This window comes from Haemorhous mexicanus, chromosome 3, assembly GCF_027477595.1.
Source record: "Haemorhous mexicanus isolate bHaeMex1 chromosome 3, bHaeMex1.pri, whole genome shotgun sequence".
In the NCBI taxonomy this organism is placed as follows: domain Eukaryota; kingdom Metazoa; phylum Chordata; class Aves; order Passeriformes; family Fringillidae; genus Haemorhous; species Haemorhous mexicanus.
Genome location: NC_082343.1, coordinates 53,160,110 through 53,175,433, shown reverse-complemented (window position 1 = coordinate 53,175,433; position 15,324 = coordinate 53,160,110). Strand labels below are relative to the sequence as shown.

Below are 15,324 nucleotides of genomic sequence, written 5' to 3'. Positions count from 1 at the left end.
TGCTAACTCATGGTTGTTAATGTGAAAGGAAGTTTGCCATTCACTGGAGAGCAGGAATTTGGCTGGAGCTGTGCTGAAATGAATGTGCCAGAAAGAATCCTATCCATTCTCTAGAAGTCTGGTGAAGATGTGGTTAAATACCACACTTTTTATAGCCCACTGTACTGCACATTTAATTCCAAGTAGGTTTTGAACTCCTATTCAAATATGCCTATGGAATGCAAATAATCTGTCCCATGTCTCAGGATAACACTAAATAGTCTGCCTTACCTAACTGCTCCAACTATATTCACCTGAAAGTTAGACCACTCCTTATCACAGTAACCTAAGTAGCTGGAGGATGAGGATTTCCAACTGATAATCTAGGGACCTAACAATTTTTTCTCTGTTGCTCAAAATACAGCTCCTGAACCAAGCTGCAGAATGGAAGCTCCAGGCCAAAATGTTAAAGGAGCAAGAGACTGTCCTGCAGGCACAGGTGACGTAGGAGAGGTGATTGCATGGTGTGCCTTTGTTTGCCAGTTTTTAACCCATGAGGCACATCCCAGGTAAAGTATCCAAACTACTTTCTGTGTATTCCTTCTAGCCTCATTCTACATCCCATAGTCTATTGCAAAGGAAGCAGGTTATTTTCAAGCTGTAATGCCCATACTGCAAATTATACTCTGACATGTGGGTTGTTTAGTCTAAAGAAGAGAAGAGAAGAGGCACTTTTTGCAAATTTTTGGTATTTAAAGGAGGTTTATAAAAATGTAGAGAGATTTTTTTGCCAGGGCATGTGATAGGACAAAGGGTAACAGTTTTAAAGTGAAAGAGGAGAGACTTCTTTTACATATGAGGAATAAATGCTTTGCTGTGAGGATGGTGAGGCACTGGAAAAGGTTGTCCAGAGAAGTTGTGGGTGTCCCGTGCTTGGTAGTGTTCAAAACTGGCTGGATGGGGTTTGAAGTAACCTGGTCAGTGGGAAGTGTCCCTGTCTAAGGCAGAAGGATTGGACTACGTGGTCTTTAAAGGTCCCTTCTGACCCTAATCATTCTAAAATGCTGATTTATGAGTGTTTACAGCCCTCAACCACAGAACAACACGTGCCTTGATTATTCACCACAGCTACCCTTCAGGCAGCTTTCTTATACAGCAAAGCACCGGAGTACATACACATCAGGAAACAAGTTTACCAAACTGGAGCTGCTGTGCCCACATGCTTTTCTGAACTGGGGTGCAAAGGCAGCATTTTCATTAACTTTAAGGAACTCTGTCTACTAAGGGCTTAGAGAGAGGGATCTCTAGGATTTCATTGCTTAACTGTAATTTGAAACTTTCAATAAAATAAAATTACTTGCCAAAATTACGCCAGGAGTCAAGCTGGAGTGAAAGGCAGTAAAACCAAGCCATAGGCAGAATATACTACACTTTGGGAGCAATGCAATAATCACCTTGAATGTTCGAGTGAGACCTTGAATCAATGAGTGAGAACACTAGATGACATCAAAAAGAGAGAGTATCAGTAGATATTTCTAGATTTCAGAAACAATTATGTCGATTCTTTGACCTGTCTGTGAGAAAGATTCCCTCCAAGCAGAACCTTGAGGGGGGTGATGTCAGTCTGTCAGCCCCTCTTGCAGCTGCCAATCTCCTCATCCATCAGGAAGTGCCTCCTAGCCCTTGCTCACAGTTAATCATACAGGCAAGTTGTCCCAGCCTTTTCCTTGCAGATGGTCTAATTGCAGCCTGTTGAGCCATCAAAAAATTTCAGTGTTAAACTGATAACCTGGACACCTGCTAAGAGGGGTTTAGTTTTTCTTGTGTTTTTTCAGATGCTGAGGTAAGCCAGCGGCACACTGAAGGACATCATATAAACTGGTGCTGACAATAGTTTAACAGGTTCTGCAATGAAACCTCCAAGGCCTCCAACTGAGTCTGTCCTGACTGCAAACCTGCTCCCAATTTTCTCAGAGTGGTTTTAATTAAACTTTTATGCTCAACCAGAAGAAAAAAAATTCTGCAGGCAGACCTCCGTAGACAGCTTAATGAAGCTGTTGTTATTGAGAAAAAACTAGAACATTTGAAACAGAAAAGGTGTTTTTAGAAAACACCAGTAAAGACTGTAAAAGCATTGAGAATACACTTGCTCCTTACAGACTTGTGCAGATAAAAATTAGGTGATTTGCTTCCTGAAATGAAATATACAGTTAAGTGTGTTGCTCAAGTGTGAGAGCTCTGTCACTTACATACCAGCCTTCATTTGGAATTACTAGGAATAATAACATTATTAATATTATTTTTTTAAATTTTTATTATTTCCTGCATGGTAGCACCAAAGGACCTCCCTCATGGACCAGATGCTATAATGCAATGTGTTGTGCAAGTGTAGAACACAAAGAGCATAAAGAGCTCTTTGATACAAGCAACACAAAGCTATAAATAGATATTATGCCCCATCCCTGGGAGTGTTCCAGGACAGGTTTGGATGGGACTTTGAGCAACCCGGTCTAATGGAAGATGTCCCTGACGCTCTTTGGGGTCCCTTCTAACACAAGTCTTTCTATGATCCTCTGATTAACAGAGGAGCAGCTGCATGGAAATTTAAGAGAAGATGTTGGGTCAGTGAGATAGGGAGAAGCCATAATACAACCTTCACCGTGAGATATCCCTGTTTAAGAGGAGGTGATAAACACCCACTTCTTCCTTCAGCTGGAAGGAACTGGGGACATCATATTCACACCAGTCAGTCTCTGGGTGGCCAATGTGCCAGAGATAGCCAAATTTGGCACTCCAAATGGTGGGGATCTGGCACCAGCTGAGGAGGCACACCCCAACTGTGGTGGTGCTTCCCAGGATGCTGCATGCTCTCCCCAGGCATGATGCTTAGGCAGACTATTTTAGCTTCACACATTGAAACCAGATAAAAAGATAGAAGCCAGCCAAGACCTTTAATGTTTAGCCAGCACAGGGCAACAACTAAACCATGGCAACCAAGAAGAACATAACAAGACCAAAGGGGTGTCCCCACGGTATCACCCTCTCAGCATGGCAGTGCTGAGGAGCCCCCACTTCCCAAAGCCTTGCACTCACAGCAGTGCTGTCTCTGGCCTCCCTTCCCACACAGTCCTGCTGGATGCAGCAAGCCGGTCCTCGTCTCCCTGATCTTGGAGCACAAGCGCATGCTCCCTGTGAGTGACATCTCTCACAGCCTGTTCCCAGCCACTGTAAAAACATTCATTTATTATTCAGCTTAAATTGCAGAAGCTATTCTTAGTGCTGTGGTGCTGCTTAGGGACCCAGCTGAGGTCAGAGCTTGCCCTGTTCAAATGTGAAATGTTTTTGACCTAATTAAACAAGATGCAAAATTTGGAAGGGAAATCAGAGACAGAATTGAGGTGAGATTTTTTAAAACAGATCTGGGTTAGGAGCCTCAGTTCTCTAACTCCCACCTCTGCTCCATCACTTGGCTTTGGGAAGCTCAGGCATTTCTCCTTAGAGTTGTGATATCTCTTCTAAATGTCAATGTTCCACTGCTGCACCTGGTAGCAGTGTCCCACCTAGGCTGTGGAATTTGGGCTGCTAAACCAAATCCCTCTGAGTTTTAGCTTGTGCCTAGGTCACAGCTCTGGCTACAGCCTTGTATAAATACAAACATGCAATCTTCATGTCAGCTAGCTCTGACACTGGCACCATGGAGTTCTTTGTATGGGTTAACCTACCGTGGGGAAGGGCTGCAGCCTGTGCCCTCCTCTCAGCCTCCAAGGCCCTTCCAGCCCAGGTTATACCTGGCTGTAGCCTGCATTTGTGGCTGTGGCAAGGGGCACCATATCAACTAGCTTGAACAAGCATGATACATAACGTAACTGAATTGATTTCAAAATCAGAATGAAAGCCACCCCACTATTAGCAATGTTTTCTAAGTCTTCTTTTCCTTAGTAATTTCACAGTAGTAACAGGGGAGGGGCTACACCCCCTCTACACTAAAGAAAAGCTCTTAGGTAATCCTTTATCCAGCTCCCTGCTGATGTGGAGAGAGAAGCAACCAGCTTCCACCCACAAACTGGAATACTGCAGGCTGCTCTTGACCCTCCCAGTGCTCTGCACCCACGCTGCCTCAGCCACCACATGTGACACCATGTGACACTTTTCCTAAGAGCTGCCAGGCTGGACAGATGAAATGTCTGACGACCTAAACATTTGTAGGGATGTTCTGGCACCAGAAGGAATGGAACAAGCTGGAGCTGGTCTTCTTTTCCAAAAGGAAAAAAAAAAACAACCCAGCAAACAAACAAACAAACAAACAAAAAACAAACAAAAACCAACCTAAGTGACAACGACAATCGAACCATGCAGGAAAAGCTGAAAACAAGAAAATCTTACAGAAAAACTAACCTCAGATCTTTAGAACATTTGTTCCCCCAAAACCATCTGATGATTTTAGATAGAAAAGAAATTGTAATAATGAAAAAATACAGCCACAGATAAACTTTCACATGGCTGCCAGGTATAAACTGATAGCAAATTATGGAGCCTTGGTAATCTGAAATGCTGGCACATTTCAACAGAACTTCATTCTGCTCTGCTTCTCAGAGTGAAGGGAACCTGTCAAAAGAGGCTGTCTGGGTATGGCTTGCTCTGTCTTTGCTGGCCTTGCCTGCAGCTGCAGTTCAAAACAGAGCTGACAAGGTGCCCTCTTGGCTTGCTCAAGCTGTGGTGCAGGGATGCATCCTGGAGGAATCCAGTGCAGATTCACGGCGGTGAGAAAGTGAAGGGTGGGATTTGCTTACATGCCAGGTAACATAGAAAGTGAGCAGTGACTCTCCTCTTCAGCAGGGGAGTGCAGTGAAGCACATCAAGCACTGCCTGTGCAGCTCCTGGCCACAGCCTGAGCCACCAGGTGGAAAGATGGAAGAAGGGAAACCATGATTGCAGCGTGGTGTGGGGATGTCTCTCCCCCAGCTCACTTGGACATCAAAAGCATCCTAGCCAGGGTAGCACCCAGGTCCCAGCCTGGCTGGAAGAGTGCTCAGAGAAATCCACAAGGCAGGTGAACAGCCAGGCAGTATTGACCTCCTCTGTCAGGGCTGAAACCCCCAGGTTAAAGCTGAGGTTTGGTGACATCTGCACGGTGAAGCAAGGCTTAGAGCTCAGGCACAGCTCTGCTCACGCTGGCTCTCACCTTGAGTCAATCACACTGAATGGTCCTGCACAGCATCAGTGGTTGGACCAGTTCAGGTTAGTCCTTGCCCATGGAGATGGGCCAGGGATCAAAGCATGGGAAATGTTTTCAGAAGTCTTGAGATCTACAGAATTACTTTTTTTCTGGACTCCCTGTATAGAGATACCACAGCTGCAACATTCAGGAGAGTAGGGCCATCCATAACTCCCAGGTCTTTTTAAAATCCCTTGCCTGGCACTTTCTATTCTTACTCAGTTTATCTTTCCGCAATGGAGGAATCATAATAGTCTGCAACCATAAAAGGGTGCAAAGAGTTTTCTGTTCCCTGATGTTTGTGCTTTCATGGCCTCCAAACAGAAACTAATTTCCATGCCCAAATGCAATATTTATCTTATCTTCTGCCAAAGTAGAAGTTTACCATCCTGAATGTTCTGAATTAGTGAGGTTTTTTCTCTCTCTGTTAATACAGATCACTCTCTACTCTGAAAGATTTGAAGAATTTCAGAAAACATTGGCCAAAAGCAATGAAGTGTTTGCCACATTCAAACAGGAGATGGAAAAAGTGAGTAGGAGCTCATGCCTGAACTCTGTAATTGATGCTTTCCTTTTAGATATTGATATTTCTCACTCTAATAATTCTACCTGAGATGGGACCATCTCTGCACATTTTGAAGAATAATTTCATCAACATTCAAATAAGATTTAGGACACACTCAGCCACAACTGACAGCAGGTTAGATTTCAGCTTTGCAACCTGAACAGCAGAAAGGAGAGTAGAAAGCTCTTCATTTCAGCTAAAACTGAAAATGCCAGGGAGAATAAATATTTTACTTAAAATATAATGTGGTGGTTGGGTACAGATCCCTGAGACATACCAGAGGTGGAGTCTGGAGCCACATTTATCAGACCATGTTCCCAGGAGTGCCCAGAACTTCTGGGTGACTGACACTGGTACAGAGAGCTGGACATAGGCTACACATCTTTTGCTAGAGTGTGTGGGCAGAGCTGAAGCCCATCAACCACTTTACACTGTGTGGAAACAGTCCAAGAGACTGTGTCCTTGCAGCTGGGGTTCTTATTTCCTGTAATGAATGGGAGTTAAAAACCAAGCACATCTACACATTGTACCTGCTTTCAGAATAAACAATGTTCTGCTCTGCCACCAAGGCTCAAAATCCTCATGCCCTGATCCAGGCAGCACCTAATAATTCTTCATAGAGAGTTTTGCTTGCAGAAAACCAACAGGAAAAATGGTGCTATTCAGCTAGTGGTGTGTTCTGGAGGTAGTATAGAGGGGTGACTAGTCCAGGGGGAATCTCCCTGGCCTTGAGGGCTCAGAAGAGCCTGTCTTTAACATCCCAGCAGTCTAACACTGTAGTCTGGTAAAGAAACAAACAGATTCCACCAAATGCTTTGCCTTTCGTTTTTGTGGGATTTTGTATGCTGGAAGTTGGCTATACTCAGCTGGTCCTACTGTTGGGACTACAGACTAGAGGCTGAAAGTGATATAGCAGCTACTTCAAATGAAATCCATCCCTTAACATAAATTATTACTTAGCACAGACACTAGAGCTGCTGGTAGCAGAGCTCTGAGCAGGGCCAAAGACTTGAATAAAGGGGCTGCCCTAATTTCATTTTTAGCATGGAATTTCTGTTGTGATTCGGCTTTTCTTCCTAATTCTGTAGATGACAAAGAAAATGAAGAAGTTAGAAAAGGATACTGCTACATGGAAATCCAGGTTTGAGAACTGTAACAGAGCATTACTGGACATGATTGAAGAGGTGAGCAGTCTTTCCCATCTCAAGATGCATCCTTTTCCACACGTAAAACTTTAACTGGGAGATGAGATAATCCCAGAGTCAGTGAAAAATTTCTTCTTGAATCAAAGGGTCTTTCTTTCAAGCTACCTTGATAATTGGATATCTTTAGAGAAAAAGACAATCATAAACGGTAGTGCTTTTAGATTGTGCAGATATCCATTGCATCCATGAGAAACTGAATTATGTAACTCTGAATGTTAAGTGCTCTAAAAATGGGTGATTCTCAATGCTCTCCCATACAAGAAAATTGGCATTAGTTCACTTCATGCTACTTTCTGCATAAGAGCATCCACCCAGGGAATTAATGTGTTCTAGCTAATGAACTTTAAAATCATGCCTTTCATTAACTTCCTGTGCAGCCAGACTCTAAAAGTCAAAAGCAAGTACTGTGTCTCACCATACTTTTAAATGTGCTGTCCCAGGGGCATTGCAAAGGAAGTTCATAAGCACATTGGAACTCATTCAAAGAAGATTAGAGGCTGCCTGGAGTTTCACCCCAAACATAAGCTGAACAAATCTTTCTGGTTAGCTTTGTAGCTCTGTGCTATTGCTATTTCTATTTTTATGGATTTCTGTATCTCTTGTTTCCTCACTGGGTGCAGAAAATGTTCCAATTCAGGATGCTCTTACAGAGCCCAGAAGCAAGATAAACAAAACAAAACAAAACAAAAAAAAAAAATAAAATAAATAAATAAATAAATAAAGCAGCTCGTTTGCCTCCAAATTCACACCCACACCAACCAAAAGTCTAAGCAGGCTTTTGGTTTCTTATCTGCATGGACATCCACTATGCTTTTCCATCTCTCCAGATCATCAGCAGGTACTCCTGCAAATATATTTGAGTGAAATTGATCTGGATATGTATCCAGGATGTTAAAACATTGTAGTTACAGGGATGAATTTCCTCTTGAAGCTTTGGTCCAAAACACCACAGTTATTGAAGAGCAGTTGGTGAAAGCCAGCCACCTGGCAGCATCCTCTGAAGGCTGCTCAAATAATTTCCTAATTGCCAGTTCCACTAATGAATTGCATGCACCCAAACTGAGCCTGTACCTTTGCCTGATGTCTTTGACTACAGAAAGCCATGAGGTCCAAGGAATACGAGTGCTTTGTGCTGAAAATCCAGAGACTAGAGAACCTCTGCCGTGCTCTGCAGGAAGAGAGGAATGAATTGTACAAAAAAATAAAGCAAGCACAGTTCCCAGAAGAGGTGAATGGAAATGGCATCTTAGAAGAAGAAGAAGAAGATGATGAAGAAGATGATACTAAAACAACCCCTTCCCCCTCTGAGCAGGCCAGCATGGAGCTGCATGAGAGTGACAAGAGGATGCTGAAGCAGCTGGCTGAAGCTTTCAGGGTGTCCCACAAGGCAGAGGAGTCCCTCCCAAGCAACAGCAGCAATCCAGAGCCCTGTGACACTCAAACCTGTAATGCCACCCTGGCGCCAGAGCCTCCTGCTCCTCTCACTCCGCATTCAGAGGCTGGGAAAAACTGTGAGCAGCCCAGCACAAGCACACCAACACCCACTGAACACACACCAGCACCCACTGAAAGTATGACAGTGCCCACTGAGAACGGGTCAAAGCCCCCCAAAAGCATGCCCTCACTTCCAGACAGGGTGCCAACACCCACAGAAAGTGTGCCAGTGCCTCCTGAGAGTGTGCTTGTCCCCGCTGGGAAGATGCCAATACCCACTGAAAGCATGCCAGCAACCCCTGAAAACGTGCCAACCCCCACACAAAACACACCCATCTCCCTTGGGAATATGCCAGTGCCCATTCAGGGTCCACCAAAAGCTGCAGAATGTGTGGATGAGCCAGCAGATAGATCTGTCCAGGGTCAGTCTGCAGAGCAAACAGGGGACACAGACATGGAAGCAGTGGATTGAAGACACCATGTGTCCAGGCTTGTCTTCTGCAAACCAGAGCTCTGCTTTGTCCTCTAAATGGATACCTTTTTTTTTTTTTTAAGAAACAAAAATTGATTCCTAAAACACACTCATGTATTTGTATGCAAATGTAATGCACTTCTCCTTGCTACCACTATCCAGTAATAATGGGTCTGCAAATTTTGCTGTCCTTCATCTGCTTGAAGTATAATATTTTCTTAATGACATGGAAATACAATGAAATCACAGGATCTCTTTTTCCCAGGCATGATGAGTCATCTCATTCAGGAAAATAATTTTAGTTTTGCACTTCCATGTTTCAAAAACCAATGCAATTCTCATGCATATATTTAAAGACTCATCATTAATCCTATCTATTTATTTTGACATTGCATAAAAGGTGGCCTACTTGGACACACTGTGATTTTAATAAATGAGGTGAAAGGAATCTCTAATTACAAAGTAAAATAGTGAAACCATAAATGTGGTCAGCCATATCCAAGGAGCGGTGCAACAGCCAGAGGTGAATTTTTGGGCAAGGAAATGACCACTCAGCTCTGTAACCTAAACACCCACAAGCTTTCAGCCTTACCTTCCATTGGTCTTTTCTGCTCAGTGTTCTAGAATAGGTTTTGTTTTCAACAGAACTACAGGGAAAGGAAAAAGATCTTTTCTAGATTCACATAAAATAACCTGAAAACAGCAATTTCCAAATTGATGGCAATTCCCAAGGTAGGGGTCACAATTCTCTTTCTACATCCAACAGAAAACTGCTACATTATCATACTATTTGGAATGACAAGGCCCACAGTGGGGATCATGCCTGTTTCCAGCACATAAACGAGGTTAGAAGTTCAGAAGTTGGTTGCAGATCCCAATTTCTAGGCAAGGAGCAGAAAGCAGAGTGGAAGGTACCAGGATGTATTCCAGAAGGATACTGAAGAACAGTTCTGAGATCGTGCTTCTGGATGGAGCTGTCCCTCCCAGTTACAGCCACATGAACCACAGCTTCCTCCCGGCACTGCTGCACGGGCTAATGCTCCCAGGAGAAGGATGAGGACTTACCTGTCACCCCATTCTGGAAATAGAGCACAAGTCAATAAGCCAGAAGCAAAGAACCAGGAAAGCAGGAGTCCCTCTCACAGACACCTCCAGGGGCTGGCTACATTCCCATCCCCTTTCTTGTCTAACCAGCTCTACCCATCTGCCTGCCAACAGCTATTGCTTAATAATGCAGCCACCTTGACAGAAACTGGTTTATTCTGGTGCCAAGAACAGAGATGAAGAAGGAAGGAGGCAAGGGAGGATACCTACCCAGACAGCTCTACAGTCTCAAGCAAGGAGACTACGTAGGCCTTTTAGAAGGTTAAAATGTCCCCCAGAAATGTCCCCCAGGATTATTTTAACCTTCTTTAAGCCTAAGTAGGCTTTTTGAAAGAAGGTTAAAATAATCCTGGGGGACATTCCTTGTTTCTCATCTCTTTCCTCTGAATTCCACCCAGACCTTTCAGAGTCTTAGCTGGACAGCTTAAGAATTTGAAAAGGGCAATTAAACAAGATGTTTAGAGGTTGGAAAGGGAAATCTTACAATCAAAGAAACCCATGTTTATAGACAAATCCCAAGAAGACCCCAAAGACAAAGCAACTTGTTCAAGCCAAAGTTGAAATAGAGGTGAACCAAGAGGAAAGCTGTCGTCTTTGACACACTGTGGGAAACAGTGGTCACAGAGTCCTTACAACATATCACTCTCCAAAAATGGGGTTTGAATTTTTGCTTACTGCCAACATGGTCCATACCCTGCTTATATGTCTGTGAACTGCTTGGTTACAGAGCTGACCCTTGGAGTACACAGAGCATAAACTGCAAAAGTGTGTTTGGATATGGCCTGTAGCTATCATGACTAGTTTTCAATTGTGAATGCCTTATGTTAGATAACAAGACCTACAGGATTTATCTCATGTCTTTAATCATGTGAAAGTAGATAATTTGAGTCTTAGTTATCTTAAGCTCCTTTTATAAACAGTGGAGAAGGAAAAGCATCTTTTGAGGACAAGTTATCCCATGATAAGACTGGCATCCAAGTCAGAAGGAATTACTTTCTGTCTGAAGGGGATCTTTCTCTTCAGATGCTAGAGCCAGCCTAAGACAACTAATTTAAATTTAATATGTCTATTGTTAGGTATCTAAATTAGGCAACATGAATTCCATAAAATATTCAGATTCAAAACCCTAAGTGAATGGCCATCTCTGAAAACCAAGCCAGTTATGTGCCTGAAAACATTATAACAAATCTGTATCCGAAGATAAAAAGTTATACTCACTTGATACTACACTTCTTTTAGTTTCCATTGACTTAAGTTGGTAGAAATATAGTTGCTGTTACAAGTTTTGTTTGTTACCAGGGTGACTTTTAAAATTAATGCAATTTATATACTTGTTAATGTTTTGGGGGTTTTAATTTTTGATCTCCTTTGATTCTGTTGACATTTTAGTAACCACCTGCGTGAAACCAACTTCTTTTTCTTTAAATACTCCCTTCTTTATTTTCAAATAGCCTCCAGTTGTTGATTTTTTCTTATACATTCAAACATTTAATGCAATAATAATGGCCTTACAACTTTAGGTTGGTTCCATTTTACATAATCATTATGGTCATATCTTTAGTTATGTAATTCATGTCTCATACCTTCCAACTTCAGCAAGCAGAGAGACAAGGATCCTGCAGATAAAAACTTCCTACATAGTTATGATTGATTCTTACAGCATCATTCCTCATTAATAAATACACTGCCTTCTGGGAAAATTACTCCCACACTCTTCCACCTTCCTCATTTTTGCCCTTGAAATTCTAACACTGCAAAATTCTAACACTCAAATGCTTGCAGCTCCTATTGCTATGAGTTTCTCTCACATTCCTGTTGCTTCTCTTCTTTTCTCGTGTGCCAACTGAATTTTATCCCAGCAGTTTCCTCCTCATTTTCAGCATGTATGCACACATACAATACTGAAAGCACAGAAGAGTGACCTCCATAGCTTTTCGTTTCAGGATTTGGCTTCAGGTGTTTACAAGAGATGAGAATTGTAGGGAAAATTCTGGCTGATCCCAAGCTGCACAGAGTATTTAGAGTCAAACTGTGGAGATGGTTTATGTGTAATCTCATGGCCTGTAGAGCTGTGGAAAGTTGGAGTACCCTCAGTGGAAATGGAAAATCTGTAAAATTTAACCAAGCGCCTCTTAATCATCCACTGCATCAGACTGGAAGATTAAATCACCATCACAGATTTCTGTGTGCTAACCTAGATTCTCTCATTCTTCTTCAACATTAACTCCTGGCCTACCTTACTCTTTTCTTCCACTGGTACCCAATATAAAACTGACTATGCACAGTATCCTTGTAAAAAGCCTTTGGGATGGCAGTCTGCACAGCAGCTCTGCTGCACTTCCTCAGGTGCCTCTGCACTCAAGGCACAGAAAACCACACTTCTGTGGGTTTCAACACTCATTTGGAGGCAGCAAGTGGCAGTGAGACCTGCCTCCAGAGTGTTCATTATTATCATCATTATTCTAATCTGGCAGTGTCATCAGTCCCGGTGTGTTGTGTGGTTGCCTCCTTCAGTCTCGCTTTTATTTCACGCAGTTAGTCCCTTATCACCAGGCACAGATTTGGGGGTGAGGAGAGGTGGTGAAGGTAGCTATTTCTTCCTTACTAGGAAGCAAGAGCTTTTTTTAAAACCAGCATCTGCTGACATTCATTTGGTTTCTAGAATTTCTGTTTTCTCAGGTTAGATGGTCCAGGTGCCCTATGGCTGACACCGGAAAGCTTCAGCCTGCACACTGCCAGCTAGTTGAGGCTCTGAAAAACAAAGTTGCAAGCTGAACACACCTCCAGTGTCACAGCCAATCCTACACAGAAAAGAACTTTAAGTCCCAAGTGTCGAGTGCTGCGAGTCATCATGCTATCTCTTCCCATGTGTTTCCCACCAGTTTCCAGAGAAATAAAAATAAAATGCCATCTCTGGCAGAAATGTGAGTTACATCTTGTCCCCTGTGCCCCCATTCAAGGCATCACTCCCACTCAGATGCTGCACCCGCTGCCCTCACCAGTGTGCACGGCTGCATTTGAATTGGGTTACTCCAACAATTCAGGTTAAAAATACACCACCACAATCACCAAGAAGAGCTAATTTTAACTCAGATCATTGCAGTGATCCCGTTGGGGTTTTGTTCGGATGGTATCTAGGGAAACGTGACCTCAATTATGGTCACCGTAACTGCTAATTGAACTCCACCCGTCCTTTATTCATAAAGGAATCCACACATTTGGATGCTAACTATGGAGTATAATGCTGTTCTCAGAGTTAATGGCAGCCTTTCCACTGACTATTAACAGACATCTCCTGGAGCAAATACAGAATTTGGAAAGCTGTATTTTAAATCTCAGTCTGACCCCCGCACAAAAGACAGGGAAGACACAATATCCAACGCACATCGCACATCGGTAATGACCAGCTGCAGCCTTTGGAACTGTCTGTTACATCTTCTGCACACAAAGAAAGCTCCAACACTTCCATACAGACACCCTGGGATCTCAAACAGGAGAACAGGTCAAGTGCCAGCAGCAGGGTGATCGCTCAAAATTCAAGGATCACGTCTCCCAGTTGCTGTGGTAGAGGCTAATTGGCAAAATGACTGAGCAACATGCATGTAGTGAGTTTCTCCTCTCCTCTCCTCTCCTCTCCTCTCCTCTCCTCTCCTCTCCTCTCCTCTCCTCTCCTCTCCTCTCCTCTCCTCTCCTCTCCTCTCCTCTCCTCTCCTCTCCTCTCCTCTCCTCTCCTCTCCTCTCCTCTCCTCTCCTCACAAAATATTATTAAATCAAAGTTTATAGACCAGAGCATCCCAAAACACAAGACTCTGCTTCTGTTACACTGGAGGCTAAATGTAATGTCAAAAAAAAAAGAGGCTTTTTTTTCACAGAAAGAAGAGAAACAGTGAAGAAGTCCATGTCATTTCTACTAGAAGCAACCTCTATTTGTGGGTTGGTAATGCAGTGTTACCCGCTGAAATCCAAGGTCACATTTGAATTACATCAGCTGAAAACAGTTTTGATTTTAAGTTTGTGCTTCTAAACCATCGCTAGACTGCCAGACCATTGCACAAACCCACAGCTTTAACTGGTGCTATTCTGCACAGTTAGAGAGTCTGTTCAGAAAAGTCTTGATGACAGAAATAGGGGCTTGACACAGTGGGAAAGAGATGGACCTGCCACCATGAGAGATGTCTTAGCAGCAGATCTCTGCACCTGCCTTGGTCAACCCATTTATCTCAGCTGGCATTTTCTGCATCATTAAATACACCCATAACACTTCAGATGAAAATAACTGCAGTTTACAAGCATGGTTCACAACAGCATGGTATGTTCAGCTGGCTCCTCAGAAAGGTGTCATGGTTTAGCCTCAGCTGACAATTAAATAACATGTAACCACCCCTTTACTACCCTCATCCCCACAGTGGGAGTGGAGAGGAAAATCAGAAAAGGTAAAACCCATGGGCTGAAATAAGAACAGTTTAACAACTGAGATAGATTAAAATACAACAGCAATAATATTAAAAAAATGAATTATAATAGTGGTGAAACAGGACATAACAAAGAATGAGAGAGGAATAAAACTGAAGAAAGATGAGTGATGCACAATTCAGTTGCTCAGCATCACTGACTGATGCCCAGCCTGTCCCTGAGCAGCAATCAGCAGTTCCTGGCTAGCTCCCCACAGTTCATAGACTGCACATTTCACTCTGTGGTGTGAAATAACCCTTTGGACAGTTCGTGTCAGCTGTCCTGGCCATGTTCCCTCCCGGGTTCTTGTGCACCTGCTTGCTGACAGAAAACTGAGAATTCCTTGACTTAGAATAAGAACTAGAGAGCACAAACTAAAGCATCATTGTGTTATCAACATTTTTTTCATACTGAATCCAAAACACAGCACTGTACCAGCTACTAGGAAGAAAATTGACCCTAAAAATTAACTAAAGACAAAGCTAGGACAAAAGAAGACTGAACTTCTTCTGTAAAAGATCACAGTGACCTTGTGCCTGCAGAATAGCAGCTGACAACCCACCCACCACATCTTTAGTGTATTATGTTTGCTGTTATCTATTTCTATGTCTCTGTTACACTCATAACAATAAAGATTCTTAATGAAGCACAGCTTAAGCCACAGTTACTGGTGAATTGACAGATACCATACTGACATCCTAATTATGTATTAATGTAACATCTTGAATGATGCAGGTGTTTTGTCACAGACCGGCAGAGCTGTAGTAGGACATTTTAGTGGTGTAAGCCTTGCAACACCACAGCTGCAGGGACACTGCTGCTCTGCTTGATGCCCTTCTACTCCAGAGAGGACTTGGATTTCTTGCTGCACCCTGGAGAATCCCACAGGTACCAGTGG

The 15,324-nt window shown here is 43.0% G+C and overlaps 1 protein-coding gene across 2 annotated transcripts in view; it reads left to right on the top strand.

Annotated features, from left to right (window-relative positions):
* The window catches only part of TXLNB (taxilin beta), a 38,442-nt gene extending 23,370 nt beyond the window's left edge, over nt 1-15,072 (top strand). The window contains exons 7-11 of one of the 2 annotated variants that reach the window (XR_009485820.1): nt 404-478; nt 5,631-5,723; nt 6,848-6,943; nt 8,061-10,235; nt 10,312-15,072. Coding sequence is in view for 1 of the 2 variants with exons in the window: in XM_059841845.1 (XP_059697828.1) it covers nt 404-478; nt 5,631-5,723; nt 6,848-6,943; nt 8,061-8,870 (1,074 nt within the window). In the remaining variant the exon portion in view is untranslated. Of the gene's footprint in view, nt 1-403; nt 479-5,630; nt 5,724-6,847; nt 6,944-8,060 lie in introns of both variants that reach the window. The other variant, XM_059841845.1, reaches the window with a different exon arrangement.
* The last annotated feature ends 252 nt before the right edge of the window (nt 15,073-15,324 follow it).